Source organism: Rhinolophus ferrumequinum, chromosome 13 (genome assembly GCF_004115265.2).
Source record: "Rhinolophus ferrumequinum isolate MPI-CBG mRhiFer1 chromosome 13, mRhiFer1_v1.p, whole genome shotgun sequence".
NCBI classification, from domain to species: Eukaryota; Metazoa; Chordata; class Mammalia; order Chiroptera; family Rhinolophidae; genus Rhinolophus; species Rhinolophus ferrumequinum.
The window spans coordinates 70,833,095-70,851,710 of record NC_046296.1 but is presented as its reverse complement, the minus strand read 5'-3'; the positions used below and the strand labels follow the sequence as shown (position 1 = coordinate 70,851,710).

The 18,616-nt window shown below is 45.3% G+C and overlaps 1 protein-coding gene across 13 annotated transcripts in view; it reads left to right on the top strand.

Annotated features, from left to right (window-relative positions):
• The window catches only part of SNTG2 (syntrophin gamma 2), a 166,388-nt gene that overhangs the window by 101,929 nt on the left and 45,843 nt on the right, over nucleotides 1-18,616 (top strand). For 10 of the 13 annotated variants that reach the window (XR_004424873.1, XM_033125447.1, XM_033125449.1 and 7 more), the window contains 3 exons: nucleotides 7,638-7,767; nucleotides 9,404-9,442; nucleotides 15,204-15,320. Coding sequence is in view for 12 of the 13 variants with exons in the window: in XM_033125447.1 (XP_032981338.1) it covers nucleotides 7,638-7,767; nucleotides 9,404-9,442; nucleotides 15,204-15,320 (286 nt within the window). In the remaining variant the exon portion in view is untranslated. The remainder of the gene's footprint in view (nucleotides 1-7,637; nucleotides 7,768-9,403; nucleotides 9,443-15,203; nucleotides 15,321-18,616) is intronic. The other 3 variants (XM_033125442.1, XM_033125446.1, XM_033125450.1) reach the window with 3 other exon arrangements.

Below are 18,616 nucleotides of genomic sequence, written 5' to 3'. Positions count from 1 at the left end.
TATGTGGCGCTTCAGTTACCTGTCACGGGAGGAGAATGCACAGCTCAGCAGGGGTGGGGGTGTTCCCACATGGGTGGCCCTGGGCAGTGGGGGCGATTGATGTATGTTACGGCATGCTGCACGTTTTCCTACTGTATTCGTGCAGCAGACGCTCTGTGCCTACTGTGTGCAGGGACCTACTGTGTGCAGGGGCCTACTATGTGCAGGGGCCTTCTCTGTGCAGGGGCTGTTGTGGATGCTGCAGGTATGAAGTGGACAAACTCTGGAGCTTACTGTCCTGTAGCACGTTGTAGGCAGATGTAAGAGTCAAACAAGAAGAGTCCTGAGTATCCATGACCCTTGAGCCTCTTTCTGTCCATCTTCCTTCTACCATCTGGCTGTGGCGAGGTCCTCAGGGCCCTCTGCCCAACACATCTCTGAGTCCTGCTCCATAAAGGGCACGGGGCAGGAGGACACTAGCCTCACAAGGGACACAGGACGTGACAGGAAGACAATGACACACCACAGAGACTGTCTGGAATGCAACATACAGAAGAAAACATGAAGGTTTTTCAAATTCTGAGAGAGATACATGTTTCCTCTCATTTTGTGTAGTGAATGCTCAGACCTCTGCATCGTGGGCTAAAATAAACACACTTGTTCCTCAGCTTCCAAAGCACGGAGGCTGCAGGTCAAACGAAGACGAGACCCTTGTGTGTGCCATCCCTCCTGCCCTCCCACGTCACTGCCCGGGAGAGAGACAGGTGTTGGCAGGGGCCTCAGTGCAATGGCAGGGTGTGCTCCTCACCGATGGCCGTGACCTGTAATTCATGCTTAAGGGTCTCTGGCTCATTTTGGAGGGTCAACTGCATTTGGTCTTTCATAACCATATACCTGGTTTAAAGGTGATCTATAAATGCTGAGTTTGCTTTCTCGACATTGAAGCTCTGAAGGCAGGTAAATATTTGCACTTCTTAGAGTCAGACTCCGGGGTGGGTACTGGGATCCATGGCACAACTGAAGTAGGAGCTCGGGAGGTCAGTCCTTGCCTGAGGATGCTGACCGGTGTCAGGTTTGGGGTCTTGAAAACAGTTGAGACGAGTCAGGCGATCAGATTCTACCTAAAGCAGCCGACTTAGTAAAAGATAAGGATGGAAGAGTGTCTGGTGAATTCCGGGACAAATCCCCCTGGTTATAGTGTTCATTTCTTCATCTGTGTCACTGGATTCAGTTCCCTAGTATTTTGTGCAGGACCTTTGCAATATTCCAAACAGATATTGGTCTGTAGTTTTCTGTTCTCGTGACGTCTTGTGGTTTTGGTATCAGAATAGCATCTGCCTTATGGAAGCAGTAGGGAGAGGCCCTCTTCTGGTTTTGGCAGAGTTTGTGGGTAATTGATTATTTGGTAGAATTTAGCGATGAAGACTTCTGGGCCTTGGCTTTGCTTTGTGGTTAGTTTTTTGGTTAATCGAACACTTTACTTGTAATATTGTCCATTCAGAGTTCTTGAGTCAGTTTTGGTAGTTTGTGTCTTTCTAGGACTTTTTCCATTTCATAAAAGTTATGTCATTTATCAGCATACCATAGCTCGCAGAATTCCTTTACAATTCTTTTGTTTCTGTAATATTGATAGTAATATCTCCTCTTTCATTTTTTATTCTAGTCTTGTGAGTCTTACTTCTTTTTTCTTTGGTAAATCCACCTAAAGCTTGTGAACTTTGCTGATCTTTTTAAAGAATCAGATTTTGTCTACATTGATTTTCTGTTTCATTAAGTCCAGCTCTAATCTTTATTGTTTTCTCCCTTATGTTTACTTTATGTTGTGCTCTTCATTTTCTAGTGTCTGAAGGTAGAAGGTGAGATGGCTAATTGGAGATTTATTTTCCTTTGTTAATCAGGCACTACACCTATAAATATACAAGATGGTTCTAGCTATATTCCATAGGTTTTGGAATGTCATGTCTTCATTTTCATTCATCTCAAATTATATGCTCATTTCTTCTTTGATTCGATCCTCTGCCTCATTTAACCTGCTGGCAATTCCTTCAAGTGTGTTCTATGTTCTTTATTTTAGGTATTGTGTTCTTTAGTTCTAACTGGTTGTTCATTATGATTTCTACATCCTTCTTTATGTCGTCTCTAAGCTCCTTAAACATTCTTATCATCAGTGTTCTGAACTCTGTCTCTGATAGGTTGGTTACCTCTATTTCATTTGATACCAGTCCTGGAGGTTTCTTCTGTTCTTTTATTTGGGACATTTTTCTTTGTTTCCATTCTGGCCGACTCTCTGTGTTTGCTTGGATGTATTAGGTAGACCCCTAGGGTTCTCAGTCTTTGCTGGGTAGTCTTATGTAGTATGTGTCCTTTGTATTTGACTTGCACCACTTCCCTATTTTCCTGTGCGTGTGCTGCAAAGGTGACCTTTGTGTTGTGTTTGTTCTCCTGTTAAAGTTGAGCTTTAATTGCTTTTGGCTTGTCAGTAGGTGGGATTGACTTCTAGGCTAACTAGTTGTGAGAATTGGCTCTGCCCACAGTGGATGAGCTGCTGCGTGAGGGTTGACCACCCAGATGAGACATGGCCCCTATGTGCTCTTGTGCCTGTAGAGAATTCCCTCTGGGTGTGTCACTTGTAGGTCAAACCCAGTAATATTCTGGTTTGGTCTGGAGTTGGCCTCTGGGTGTGTGTAGGGCCCTTGTGTAGGGCAATTTCAGAACAAAACAAATCAACAAGCACAACAACAACAACAAAGAAAAAAACCAAATACTCTCACATGTAACAACAACTGATAGCTAACCCACACTCAACACAGGCAAAAATATCAAAAATACACACACACACACACACACACACACACACACACAAAGTTAATACAGAAAAATGGAAAGGGAGGAAAAGAAGAGCAGGGAAGAGAAAAAAGAAAAGAAGAGAAAGAGGGGAAATGCATATATATGTACATATAATATATGCTAAAAATGATGGTCATACAAAAAAAAAAAAAAGCTTTTTGCCTTAAGCCCACCAAACAATCTCCAGGTTGTCTTCTGTTGTACAGAGTCCTCTACGTCTTGTGCAGGCAGAGCCAGCCATCTGGCGCCCAGAGTGACCCTGGCATTGTAGTTCTAGATGAGTGGGGCTATGAAGTGTGGTTAGTAGTTTCTACAATGTCAGTGCACTTTCTGCTCTGGCCTGCACATACGCGCACTGAAAGCGCCACAACCAGCCACTGGGAGGTGGGCTTCTTCTCTGTGCACAGGTCTCCTGAGTCTTAGGGCACTTCTTCCGTCGGGGGGTGTGGAGCGCTCGAGATTTCTGAGCTGCTGAAAGCCCAGAGCTGCCTCTGCCCAGAGCTGCATGTGTCTCTGCACCTGTAATTTTCCTGCCGCAGCAGCAGCCCAGAAAAGGCGGGGGCTGGGAAGGGAGGGGTCTGCCGTCTCCCATCCCAGCAGTGTCACACTCTTCCCAGCCTCTTCCCTAGGTCACAGTTGCAAAGCGGCTTTTTCCAGGTCCTGAGCACTACAGCTCCTCTGTCATCTGACATACTCCTCAGTTCAGGGACCAGCTTAAGACTCTGGAAAGGGGGAGGTAGGATTGCTGTGGGAGAGTAGGGGAGGGGACCCAGGTATGGCTTTTGCTTTTTTGTTTGACCTAGGGCCCAGCTGGAGATCTCCGATGAGGTTACTGCCTCAAACATGGGATAAGCTGCTCTCTCTGCAGGAGAGATCAGCTGTAGGACACAGAGAAAGAGCCCGCCTCCTGGCTCTTGTGATCTCTGTTCTGTGTCCTGGGGTCCCCGTGTCTCTGCAGCCGCTGATGTGGGCTGTGTCTCCACTCCGCTCCCTTCCCTCTTCCCATGGTCGCCCGGTTTGCCCACCTTGGAGTAATCCTCGTCCGAGCCTCTTCGCTGTTGTATGTGATGAGCAGAGAGTCCTTTGATGGGTTGTACATGTTCAATTTGGGGTAAGTTCCGGAGGAGAACGCAAGAAGACCACCTCGCTGCTGCCATTCCTATGACGTCACCTCTGCTCTTTGATCCATTCGTTATTTGGGACTGTATTGTTTAATTACCATATACTTATGAATTTCTCAATTTCTTTCTGTTATTGATTTCAAAGTGAGTCCACTGCGGTTGGGAAACACACTTTGTATGATTTCTGTCCTTTTAAGTGTTCTGAGTTTCTCTGGCCAGGTACATAGTCCGTTCTGAAGAACACTGAGCTTGCGTCCTGGTTACTGCCTGGGGAGTTCCACGGGGCTGCCAGCTGCTCCAGCTCCATCGTGCGGCTCCAGCTCCATCGTGCGGCTCCAGCTCCCGTTTTCTTGTCATTGTCTGCTCAGTTTTTCTAGCCATTATTACAGGTGGATATTGAAGCCTCCAACTATTTGGCCCAGCAGTGCATCATATACACATTATTTTATATAATTGCCTTTTACATTATTTACAGTAAGAGAGGAGAAATATGTATACTGTTTTTATAATTATATTATTACCTTTACTAGTGGTCTTTGCTTTCTCATGTGGATTCAAATAACAGTCAGGGGTCACCTGCTTTCAACCTAAAGAACTTCCATCAGTCTTTCCTGTAAGGAGGTTTTATCAACAACACATTCTCTAGGTCTTGCTTATCTTGGAATGTTGTCATTTTACCTTCGTTTTTCACAGAGAGCTTTGGTGCGAATAGCAGTATTGGTGCTGTATTTCTCCTTGGTTGGCAGATTTGTTCTTTGAGCACTTTGATATGTTGTTCTAGCATCTTCTGGCCTCCAGTCTCCACGGAGAGGTCAGATGTTCATTGTTGTTACCTTATAGGTGATGACTTGTTTCTTCTCTTGCTGCTTTAAGATTTTTCTCTTGTCTCTGATTTTCAGCGTTATTGACATAAGTCTGTTTGTGGGTATCTTTGTGTGAATAATCCCACTTGGACTTATTTGAGCTTTCTGGATATGGAGGTTAGTGTTTTTCAATAAATTGGGGAATTTTTCAGCCATTATTACTAAGAATATGTTTTCTGCTTCTTTCTCCTCCTGCTACTCCCTTTATGCAGGTATATTGGGGTTGCATTTAATGCTGTCACGTTTTCAGAGGCTCTGATGATTTTTCTTCATTCTTCTTTCTGTCCTTTAAATTACGTGAACTCTATCAATTTATTTTCAAGTTCCCTAATTATTCTTTCCTTTAAAATCTATCAAGCGTGTCTAGTAAAATTTTTGTTTCAGTTATTGTACTTTTTAACTCCAGTATATCCAATTTAGTTGTTTTTTGTAGTTTCTCTTTTCTTATTGATATTCTCTATTTGATATGACGTTGTCGTCATATCTTTATTTCTTTAAACATGGTTTCCTTTAGTCCCTTGAACATGTTTGCAATGGCTATTTGGACACCTTTCTGTTTAATGTGACATCTGGTCCTGCTCACGGACGGTCTCTGTGCCTGCGTTTTCCCAGCGTATAGGTCATAGGTATATTCTCCTGTTTTTAGCAACTCTGGGTACTGGTCCCCACCCCCACCCTTCGGGGGCTTGTTGTTCCCATTTGTGTGTTTGTTTACTGGTTGGTTGGATTATTTGTGTGATGTCTGTCCAGCACCCTCCCCCCGATGGTGTCCCGCCTCTGTGGTGGTGCTCGGAGGTGCAGTTTGGGTTTGTACACAGGCACCCTGGGCTGACAGTGGGGTTGGACAGGGTCCCTTTGTCTCTTTCCCCGACCACACCCATCTATTAAATTTCACTAATTTCTAGCTGATTTGTCTGTTGTTTGGAACAAATCTTTGTGGCATAAATGGTGCTGCAGAATAGTCCAGTCACATCTAGTTTCTTAGAAGGAATAGATCCTGGGGTCAGAGCTTGAGATTCGTTCTGACCCAGGAGAGCTCCTGTCAGGCGTCTTACCCAGGTTTTCTCCTGCAACCCACCAGCTGCCAGGTGAGCCTGACTCATTCAGTCTGTGATGGTCCTTTCAGCTGCCTTTCTCCATAGTAAACAGCACTTTGCAGTGAGCCCAGGCCGGACTTCTCCGGCCCTGTTGCAAGGAGAGGTGTTTCCTTTGCAAATCTTTCATGAGGAACTCGAGGCTTGTGGCCCCTGGGCAACATCTCTGAGCCAAGATGGGTGGGGACAAGGGCACTTGTCTGTAAACAAATTTTCTGTTGAATCAAGTCATGCCGATTAAGGTGGGAATGGCACCTCGTCAGGGATGTCTGCTTATGAAAAAGAAAGGAGTGTTTCATCAAGAAACCATAGTCTGATAGATTTGGCCATGAATGCACAAGACTGTTTGAAAATGTCTCTGGTTCCTTCTCCTTCTCTTGTGGTCTTTCCCTGCTTAGTGAAACCGTGATTACAGTCATATCTGAAACATTAAAACATAATTTAGTGTGGGCCTTATTTTTTTTAAATGTTTCTTTTATTGGTTTTTACCTTTCAATTATTTGCGTAGGGACATGAAGGCATAGGCTGCCTGGGTTAGTACACACTGCGTTCTTAAGAAGAAAATGAACAGAGGTGTAAAGACGCTCTTTTTCTGTACTGTATTAGTCAGCTTGGGCAGCCACCGCAGGACGCCACAGGCCAGGGCTTATGCAGCAGACATTTATTTTCTCTCAGTTCTGGAGAACAGAGGTCGGAGGTCAGGGCGCCATCACCCTCGGTGTCTGTGAGAACCCCCTTCCTGGTGTCGGTGAGAACCCCCTTTCTGGTGTCGGTGAGAACCCCCTTCCTGCTGTCGGTGAGAACCCCCTTCCTGGTGTCGGTGAGAACCCCCTTCCTGCTGTCGGTGAGAACCCCCTTCCTGGTGTCGGTGAGAACCCCCTTCCTGCTGTCGGTGAGAACCCCCTTCCTGGCCGGCCCACGCTGCCGCCCTCTCTGTGTCCTCACCTGGCAGAGTTCCAGGCCTCCTCTTACAAGGACACTAGTACTGTCAGATCAGGGACCCACTTGATCTTACTTCTTTCCTCCGACGCCCCAGCAACACATATGTCCACCCTGGGGATTAGGGCAGCACCGATGATGTTTGGAAAGTGTGCAACTCAGTCTGTAACTGTAGTTTTGTATAAATTATATTTGGAAAACAGGCTTTGCATTATAGGGAAGAAGTACTGAGCTGCGTCAGTCATTTTGCTGTTAGGAATCATTTGTCACGGTAGGCTTTGTGGCTCGCCGACTTTCATGGAGAAAAGGAAAGAGAACCAACTTCTTCAAAAGCTCTGTCATAAATCAGAAATGTATGTGTGGCCATAAAACGTGGTCAGTGCTGTGAGGACACCCTTCTCTTGCCCTGTCATCATCGTGATAAGAGGTTTCAAAAGCACAGCAAACTGCCCTCCACGGAAAAGCTACCGAGGACCCCACAGGCAGTAAGCCAGAATTTCCACGGGAGCAAGAACTGGTTCCCATGGGAATCGCCTTCCGTGTTTTTATTGAATTAGGAATAGCTGTCGGTGGGGGATCTCAAAGTACTGACCTGAACTCCAGTAAAGCTCCTTCCCACGCGGGGGCATCCGCGGATGGGCACGCTGTCTCTCTGCCGTGTTTCCTGCATGCACAGATCCATACTGAGTGGGGTTGGAGGGCGGGCGTGCGGCCAGCTGGGCTGAGGGCCCTCGGCGCTCCTGTCAGGACGGTCTGCGAGCTCCTCGCCCAGCACCGTCCTCTCCTTCCTGCAGGCCCGACGCCTTCCAGGTGGTGGCACTGGATGGAGTGAGCTCGGGCCTGCTTCAGTTTCCCAGCACCCAGGAGCACGCCGGCTGGCTTCGAGCCGTGTCCGCAAACATCAGTGACCTGACGCTGCAAACCGTGAGTACAGCGTCCCACCCCCTTCTAATGCATGGAGATAATTAGGGGCCGTGTCACTCCTGATTAACCCGAAAACAACCAGTTAGAGCATGAAACAGAAGAACAGATATTTCCCCCCAACATTTCAGATCTATGACTAAAGAAGTGAAAAGTTAAGCCATGTGAGTGTTTCCTCAGTAAGAGCATAAGCTGAGTCAGACATCTGGGTACTTGAATGGTCAGTCTCTCCCACCCTTCCTCTCTCTCTCTTGCTTTCCACATTCATACACAGAAATATTTGTGTGAATAGAAATAGAAATAAAGATAGATAGATAGATATTATAGATAGATTCCAAATGCATGGATATAAAGTGGCATTTTTATTTGGGGAACCTAGTTGGGTTAAAGGTATAATTCCTTGAAACATGGTGAAAACTTGTAAAGAGGCATTTCCAACCCAAAAGATGACTTCTGCAATTTTCACTGCAGGTATCAAAAAAGAAGCAGTGCTTTGTCTCCTAGAGTGATCTTTTTGATTTTTAAGGTCAATGTGAAATACCAAATAAAGAGTAAAACGAGATCGGGTGGGATTGAAAAATCAGTCGAGTATGAGGTTCTTTGAAGCCACCCCGTGTGACGGCCACAGCTGGGAGGCTCCTGGAAGGTGGCCTTTGACCAGCTTTCTTGTTCTCAGTCCCTCCCAGCTGACTGGCCCTGTTGACTGTGGGGACATCCCAACTGAGGCTTCTGTCCCAGGGTGGGCTTTGGGCTCGTGCTCTCCCAGCGAGGCCAGGCCCCTGCGTACCGCCCACACCCACCCAACCCACCGCCCTCTTCCTCTGTACACACTACCTTGCTCCTGGATGCTGCAAGCGAGTCCGACAGAGCACATTAAAATATTGGGAGAATGTGTTGGATTTCTCTTCTCCAGACCCAGGGCTTCCTTCAGTTATGTAAGGAGGCCCAGAACTTTTCTAGACCTTAGTTTTCAAAGTTGACATTCTGAATACTGAAGGTACCTGGATGTAAAAGGAAAAGAAAGAAAAAACACAGGTGGTGGTCGGTTAATATTTGCTGAACCGCCTGTGACGAGAGCTCTTCAGGTTTAGGTGATTTCCACACATTCTAGCAATTCAGTCGAGCAGAGCAAAGGAAACGCCAACACTTCAGAGCCAGAAACGTAGGCTCAGAGCCCTTTCCAGTGTGGAGCCTGGCGTGTTATTGTTTTGGACTTCCCGGCCTCGCTGGTAAAAGTCTGGGAAATAATGCCACCTTGCAGGAGTGCCCTAAGTGAAGGATCAAATGAGGAATGGCAAAGCCGTAATGACCATAAGTCCGTGTACAGCAGAATCATCTCCCTATCTTTCCAGATGATGAAATTTAAGCGTCAGCTGCCCCATAGCTTCACCTACATAAAATGCTGACATTTGAAAAACAGTGATTGAAGTATACCAACACTGGGGTTTTTCTGTTACGGGAATTGCTGCGAGCCGTTGGTATTTACTCTGCTAAGAAATGAATTGTAAGCGAAACTCGTTCCCAAGGACACTCCCTGCAGCCAGTTAATTCCGTTGCCAGTGAGACAGGCTGCAAGTCTGTGGCACGGACGTGCTTGTCATAGCGGCTGACTCCTCTCCTCGCTTTCCTCTCTCTGCAGATGGAAATGACAAATAAGTGCTGTTCTCCGTGTGACCAGGTAGGGGCAGTGTTTTTTGTGCTGGTCGTATAATAAGTCTCCAAAAGTACTCTCTTCCTGTTGATGACATTTGATTTGGAAATTTTGATAGAAAAACATGAGCACATGCCAGACGGAGGTCATGCCCTCACTGTTCACATCACCACACTACTCGTGCGCCGTGGAAATAGTGTAGGAGGAATCGTCCCATCTCCTGGGTGGGCCGTGTGATCAGGGTCTCTCTGTCGGCAGCTGTGTTTCGTGAGGAAGCGTGATGAAAGAATCACATGCCGATGGTTTAAGCTGACAGGGTGTATGGTGGAGGCACCTGTGTAACTTGGACTCTCAGGCACCGAGTGATTTGCTTCGATAGCGTCCTCACTTGGAGAGCTTCCCTCTTGCGTCACAGGCCCAGCAGGTGTTATTGTGGGAGGTGGGCACCCTCCCCAGACAGGCAGTTTGCTCACCTTGAGACCCAGTCACAGGTGTGGCTCCCACGTCAGGACCCTCAGCTCACCGTCCTCGGAGCGCAGGCCCGACCTCAAGTCAAGGGCTGCTCCTGGGCTGGGCCTATGCGGGCGTAGGAAGATCTCGCACATCAAGTCGGTGAACCAGGCCACTGTGTTGTCCTGCTTCCTTTCTGATAAAGCCATAGTGTAGGCTGCACTGGTAGGGCACACAGTTTTTGTTTATAGCTCATTAGTTTTCTGATTGTATCTTTCATGCGTTTGAGGAAGTGTGCACTGCAGCCTCAAGTGAAGAAAGCTGAGAAGAATACTTCAGTGTACTTTAAGTACTGCTCGTCAACACTTTACATGACGCTTAGTGATAAAATTTGAATTCAAGATGGCAGACATTCAGGAGAATAAGCCTCTGCCAATCAAAAATTTACTGAAAAAAGATTGGAAATTAGGGCCAAGGTTTGAATTAAACTGGTCTGGTCGACATTTTTAAATTAGAAAAGAAATTCTAAGAAAAGTTACTCTTGTAATATTTTTCTAAATTTATGATCAACTATGTTTTTTTTTCATATATCTAAACGATATGGTTAGCTATTTAATGAGTAATATTTCCATAAGTGTCTTCAAGTTAATACAGGATTCATTTCATATTCTTATACGTGAAATATTATATTCCAGCTATGCTTTGTGTTTCTGACACAGAAGTTGTCAGACTTTTCCACTGAAGATGTACCTGTCCATACTTCACACATGAAGCACGTCTTCTGTGGATTTATTTACTAAGACTGCTGGGAGAATGGACCACATCGGTCCTGTTGTCTCCAGGAATAATTTGCCATTAGAAATTGGGTTTCTATTGGCATAATCAAAATTAGCAAAATGCCCGTGAGGTCCTTTTTACAATGAATGAGAGGCTCCCCTGAGTCCATGGGAGGGCGTGCTCCGGCGGTGCTCCTCCGTCTCGTTCACGGTGGGGCAGTGGTCCTCTCCTGTGACTGTCCTGACATATCAGCCGAGGTCAGTGGTTTGCACACAGTTAAGTACAGAGCACATGTGAGCAGCCCTTATGCTGAGAACATGCTGCTGTGATGTGCAGTTTCCATGGGCCTTGAACTTGCTGTGTTTGGAAGAACACCGAGGGTTCTCGTAGGTGCACTTGAACTGCTTGGCACCATGAGAAGCACTCGTCTGGAAATCAAAACATGTTTTATTTTGCTTTGAATTTAAGTCCTCTTTCTCATTGCCTCACAAGAGAGAATCATGAGTTAAGGTTCAGAGAAACTTAAAACTGTCTGAGAAGCAAATTCCCACTAGAGACAGAGAACATTCAATGAATAGTGGTTCAAACGCCTTGCAGGCAATGGGATAATCTTGCTTTTGTTTTAGTGAAATTTTATCACATATTGAACCTCATATGTGTGATGTCACTCTTGGCAGCCTTATTTGACTAAAACCTGGATTCTGATCCCAGGCGATCCCTTGTCTGGTGGTGTCACATAAATAAATTAACATCTGAGTCCTATTTCTTCATCCATAAACCAAGACAGTCATACTGAGTCATCTAAAGTCTTTTTTTAACTTTAAAAAGTTCTACATAATTTTGAATTTACTTGGGTGTTTGAATTTGAATTAGTTTATTTGGAAGTAAATATTAGAGCCTCACTATGTAGAATTATTAACGAATTACCCCCTACCATATCTTTCTGTGCTTTCGGTAGAGGATTCTTTCACATTTTCTCCCCAAATTAAACATTTTGTATGTATTATAGTTTATATTTATGATGTTGGACCCTTCAAAAACAGAATTTAAAAAATCATTCTGGACAATTATTGATTTTGGTGTGTAGCAAATAAATAATATTTGAATAAGTATTAAAAAAATAAAGATATTTGACAACCACTGAAATTGGCCAACAAAAACCAAACAGGATTAGAAGGATAATACAAAACGCATAGGATATACATTTTTAGATTCTTACATCTAGTACATAAAATGACTGTACAATTTGTTATCCACACTGGGCACTTCTTACTGGGACAAAGACCAACCTAAAAGTGACACTAAAACAACAGGCACAGATTTTGAATTGTCCCAAACAAACCGGAACATATGTCCACCCAGTATGATAGCAGATAGCTTTGTGTATTTCCAAAATAAATTTCTTCTCAAAAGCCTGAACTAAAGGGAGTTATGGATGCCTTAACTACCAAACAAACACACACAAAAAAAAGAAAAAAAGAAAAGAAAGAAAAGAAAACCACCCTGAACAACTCTGGTAATTCTGGCTACTTCTGTGTAAAGGAAAAGACCAGCTGTTCTGTCATCATCTGATGGATGCTGAACTAATTATCTTGACTCATTCAAGTGAGGAAGAGAGAAAAAGAGTTTCCTATAGAAATGCCATCAGAAAAGATAAATGAAAATATGCTTCTTTACTATAATGGTTATGTTCTCCTAATTTAATTACGGTGATACAATCAGATAGGTGTTCATAAAATTATAATATACATTTCTTGGGATATGTAAAGCCATTAGAAAATTCACAATGTAAAAGATAAAATTAGCTCTCCTTCAAGTTATTTATGAACTGCACGTACCTAAGAATACTTCATAAACCAGCCCCTGCTTCCAATAACAGCTAAGCTGTCACTTATTTATCTGCTAATTAATGTAGGTGGAATTCAGCTGCATAGGGCATTTCATTATATTCACATCGGAGTTACAGACATTTCAGACTATTAACCTGTATGTCGCCCTCTTGGCCAGGAAAGGAGCTCGTCCTTCACTCCTCCAAATAACATTCCTGTTGGGTGATGTGCCGAGCACCCTTCACCAGATACAGGAAGGAACAGTCTGTCCAGTGCTGGATGGGCAGGCCACAGGTTAGAGGACGGGGCTGGGGAGAAACAGCCACTCGGCCCACTGCGCCCTGCAGAGAACTAGAGCAAGTGCCATGCTGCCTCACGGTCGGGCGGCAAATCTGTGTCTGGACAAGGGCAGCCCTGAGAGGGTGCATGCTGCCCTGTTCAGCCTGGGACGTACATGTCCAGCCTTCTCACCTAGCTCTGTCCACGGTAATAAATCCACCTGTCCATAATGTCTCAGTCTTCCTGGCGTCTGTCTGCCTGACATCTGTCTGTCTGGCATCTGTCATTGCATTTGTTTCTACGTGGCTATTACTGCCGTGTCTTAAGTTCCTCTAGGTCAGGTTCCCATGCGTCATTCTTGTGAAATCTAATCTGCAGCACTGCAGTGGTTAAGTGTTTCATGACGAGAAAGAGGAGGATGGGAGGCTTGGCAGTGTTCGAATATGTGATTAAAAAATTAAAGGAAAAGGAAAGAGTGCCGGTTTTGTCCTCCCCTGCAGGCAAAAGAATTCTTGAATCTCTTCTTCCCCTTTATGAGTCTAATTAGAAGCAAATTCAAAGGCTCTGACTAGTAGGAGTTCTCACCAGAGGAAATATGTGTTGGACAGATTTTCAGGAGCCCCGCAGCTGTGACAGATACAGAGAGGGGCGTTTTGTTTCCATTACTACTGTTTTTCTTCTGGGTTGTGATTATTTTCCGTTCCCCACCAGTCTGCTAAAATAGCTAGTAAAAATGAAACGTTTCTTATCCACCATATACAAAGAACTCATAAAACTCTTGGGAAGGATACAACCCAACTGAAATGAAATATTTCTGACAATGGAAATTGAGCACCATATTATGATTAAAAGAAGTATTGTTAGTGTTGTAAACCCCCCCCAAAATATTTATCTACGTGACCCAGTCAGACAGAAAACGAAATAAATAAATCAATTCTATGTTTTTAAATAATCTATGTAGTTGGTTTCAAACCCACAAGACGTTTAAGGAATCAGTGATACTTGAGTGTGTGTCACGCACGCGTCACTGAAGGACACGAGTCATCTGAGCAGCGTGTTGTTAGTCGGCGGCTGCCTGCCAGCATTCTCAGCGGGGCGCCTGTGTCTGGCACTCAGTCCCAGCACATACCACGTGAGGGCGTGCTAGTCCCTTCTCTGGTGGTCAGCAGAGTTCTGTGTGTGCGAGGACACGTATGAACTACAGCTGTCGTCTGCTAACAACAAAACTACACAGCATCCATCTCTTATCACACAGAGGTGAGGGCTTAGACATTCACAGCCGTACATGTGAGTGGCCTCAACGCCAGGCCCGTGACAATGCTGGCTGTTCAGCCGTGGCGAGCGTTGTCCCTAGCATGACACACCTCAGTTTTCTCTTCCTCGGCGGGAACAATGTAGAATATCATCTGGCATCTTGACATACGAGGTCTTTCACCAGGCACAGGAGGGAAAGCTGTCAGTGATTTATCAAGCAAAGAATGGTATCGGAAATGTCTACCTGGAGCCCAAGAGTCATCATTGCACTCGCCCGGACAGCGGCCATCACGGGCACTCACGTGGGCACCAGTGTCTGTGCGACGCCCCTCCCCCCCCCGAAACAGCTCCCAGGACAGTGCATGTCCGGAAGTGGTGGCCCTGACCACGATAACGTCCTAACAATTTGGTGCAAGTTGCTTTAAATATTTACTACCTAAGAATACGTTAGGGTTTTTTCTTGTTAACGTGACAAAATGAGGACGTGGAAAAATTAAAATGAAATGACTCTTACCACTTACTACAAAATATGTGTCACATTAAAATTTTAGGCAAGACGCACAGGGCTTTAGCTTAATATATTGAGTATGAACTCATGCGCTGAATTCTTAAGTTGTTTGACTATTTCCATTAACTTTGAATTGTATTCTGATTTGTCACTGTTTGCATTTTGTGTCACAGATGAAAAATAGTCAGTGCCAGCTGTAGTAATCTAATATGGGCACACTAGGTTTGCTGTTGTCAGGAAGTTGCACTGAAGAAGCAATCGTTTGTCCCACATTTGTCAAGCTTACGCTTACTATAGAAATGGAAAATGCAGTTAGTTGTTTGTGCCACTCACAGACGAGTGTGTAACAGTAACACTAATGGAATGAAATTAAACACTGTGTTGTGCGAGATACTTGGAAGGTACAGCTTGAACGCCGCTGAGTGGTCAGCGCTGGCCGCACCAGACGTGGTTAGCAGCTCGCGTGAGCAGCCTGGCCCGATAACAAACTCGGGATGTTTCAGCGGGATGTCACAGACTCATGTCTGCTGCTTCATCTGGAGATGGACCTGGGCCCTCAGCCCCTCTGCCCCAGGCTGTGGCTTTGGTGTGCTGAGGTCGTGGGAGGATGACGTGTTTGGTGGCTGTCTGGCTGCCCCTGTGACAGTGCACACTTGTCAGGGCTTCTAACTTTCGAGCTTTCCCTCTGCAGGTTGTGCACATGGGTTGGGTCAGTGAGAGGCTCGAAGAGGCCGACCGCTCTCAAACCTTCAGGCCCACGTTCCTGGCCCTAAAAGGCCCCTCCCTGTACGTGTTCTGCACCCCTCCGGTAAGGACACTCTGACATTCCCGGGAAGGGTGCTGGTGAGGAGAAGCAGCCAGCCAACCTGGGTTTGGAAGAGACCATGCTTTTGTCCCCTGTCCCCCCACGGTTGGAAGGGTTCTGCTCAGGATTCACTGGCTTTTCTGCCTCTAAATCCATAGATGAATCCATTTCTGTCTTTCACTGGGAGATGGCAGCCTCGCTCTGCTCACAAGCCTGCGCTGTTGGAGGTGGGGGTTCAGGAGGCCATGTCTTGGAGCATCAGTCATGTGGTGGGAGAACCCCCAAAACAAAACAGACAGACCCTTCTCTTCAGACATTTCTGAAACATAAAAGCTATTCTTTTCCCTCAGATCTTCAAAGGTTTATTAAAATAAACAGCCCGATTTAGTCTGGTCCATCATGTAAATTTTATGCTGAGTGCTATAATTTGCATTTTTTTTTCCAGTTCCCACCAACACAGCTCACCTCGAACTGACTAAATGCATTGTAACTGTTTTCAGCAATGTGGTCATTTACTAACTTAAAGTAACTAGTGGGTGCCCTGCCTAGAAGTAGCCTGAACATCAGAACTACAAACAACAAAACCTGTGCCTTCATGTTCTAAGAATTTGAATGCAAGTTCTGTAGAGCATTGATGGAGCTTTGTGCCATTAAAAATAAGTGAAAGGATTTCCTTCTTCTTAAGGCTGGATAACATTCCACCCTGTGCATATGCACATTTTCTTTACTCATTCATCCGTCAGGGGATGTTTTGGTTGCATCCATGTCCTGACAACGGAGAATAAAACTGTTGTGAACATGGGAGTGTGGGTAACATGAGATCCAGATTTCATTTCCTTTAGATCAGGGGTGTCCAAACTTTTTTCAACGTTTTTCACCAAGGGCCAAATGCGGTAAAATACACAAACAGCCGGACCACTCACTCGAGGGGAAGTACGTGTTGCCTCACCTGGTTTATTTAAGTAAACTAAATATATTTTTGGAATTTGCTGCGGGCCAATTAACAATGGATTGCGGGCCGCAGTTGGCCCGCGGGCGGCAGTTTGGACAGCCCTGCTTTAGATAAATACCGAAAGTGGAACTCTAATCTTCATTCAATGTATTGTGGTGACAGTGGTTAGTATAATAAAATTACATAGGTTTCAAGTGTACAATTCTGTATCACATCATCTGTATATTGCCCTGTGTGTTCACCACCCCGAGTCAGTTCTCCTTCCATCACCATATGTTTGAACCCTTTTTCCTCTTCTACCACCCCTTTTCCCCCCCGTCCCTCTGGTAACCACTGAACTGTTGTCTGTGTCTATGAGTTTTCGTTCCTTTATTTGTTTGTCTTGTTTCTTTGTTGCTTTCAGTTTTATATCCCATATATCAGTGAAGTCATATAGTTCTCAACTGTTTCTGTCTAACTTAGTTCACTTAGCTTAATAATCTCAAGATCCATCCATGTTGTCACAAATGGCAGTATTTCCTCTTATGGCCAAGTAGTATTCCAGTACGGTGGAAAATGATACTCCAAGCAAATATTTTTAACTTTTTGAGCCGCTTCATGCTGTTTTCCAGAGCGGCTGCTCACTTTCCATTCCCACCAACAGCACGCGAGGCCCCTTTCCCACCACCCCCACCTCACCAGCACACGTCCCCTCTTCCTTTGGCAGCTGATGGAGAGGCGATGGCATAGGTGGCAGTGGAGGTTTCATGGTTGTTCTCTATCTTCAAACTCATTACATTGTATACATTAAATGTGCACCATTTTTTGTATCAGTCATATGTCAACAAAGTTGTTTCAAATGTTACAAAGGGACAAATCAAGTTCCACATTCAAACATAAAGACAACACGTTTGTTTTAATTGATAAGGATAGTTTTTTGTAAAATTAGCTTTGCATTTTGGAGTAATTTTAGATTTACAGGGAAGTTGCACATGTGGAAGGAGAGTTCCCGTGTTCCCAAATGTTAGCTCTCCCATAGCTGGTATGTTTGTTAAAACTAAACTGCTAACAACGGTATAGCACCATTAAGTAAACCCAGCCTGGAGAACCTGCCCAGTCCCCCACTGAGTGTTTCTTTGTCCCCAGCTGCCGTCCAGGCTCCCATGTCACAGTGACACACCAATGCTGTGGTTTCCTCACGTGAGGTATTCCCTAAATATTTGCATAAATGATCACTGAATGCTCCTCAGGACAAATGTAATAATATTCGTTAACATTTGTTGCTAAATGTAAGATTATATGGTTTCATCTCACAAGGTAACATTAGAAAAGAACTAGGAATTTAAAGACATGAAAATAACCGCAAATAACCCTGACGGCCTCCATTCAGGCTCCAGGGAGGATGATCGGTGACCCGAGAGAGTGGCCGTCAGTGATCATTCTCGTTAGGCTCCAGCAGGGGTGCATCGCCTGCCCCTGGGAGGACAGAACAGGCCACGTCCAGATCACGCCCCTGAGGCCTCGCAGTTCCCTTGTCCCTTGTCCAGGTCTCTGGATGTGATTTCTCCTCGTGTACAAAATTCTAAATTATGAGCAAGGCTTTCAGTATTTCATCAAATTCCATACCTGTGTGAGCAAAATACAGTTTAATCCACTTCCTTGGGAGTTTCGACGTCATGAACAGAAGTTCTTATTTCTGGGGGCAGAGGAAACCTCCGCAGTCATGCGGTGGGTAATGTAATTTTTATTAATGCCGGGTTTTGCTTGTTCATTTTAAAATCCCCCGGCCGACTTTCTTGGCAGCACTACCTGCCCCAAACACCACATCGTACAGATAAATCACCGCCCTCAGCTGTTCAGATTTGGCTGCAGTCAACTCCCCTTGCACTCCTGTCAATATTGTGCTGAGAAATTTGAAATCTGTTCAGATCTCTGTTCTGAGGGAAAGGACTGACCGGTGAACAGAAGTCGACAGGGCGCTGTGTCCCCTCATGCCCACCCTCAGCGGTGACGGGTCCCCTGGACATAAGCAGCCACCCTCACCCCCGCTCCTGGGCCCTGGTGAGCCAGCTCTCATACCCTCCCCTGCTTGTTGTTTAGCTCCGACATCTTCCAAATGGCAGTGCATTGGGCATGTGTGCAATACACCACCTGTCAGCAAGTGGCATTGGTCCCTGTCCCCCAGGCCTTGGTCACCACTCAGGCCCCTTGCTCTCAAGGGGCAGTGATAGTTGCTCCTAAAATCTGGACCACGTTCTTAGCCTTTTCCTAACACTCGTGTCAGAATGTTTAAATGGATTTTGCAAAAGGCACAAAGATTCTGTGGCAAATGTTTAGGAAAAACTGAAAGATAAAGTCCCGTATTGAG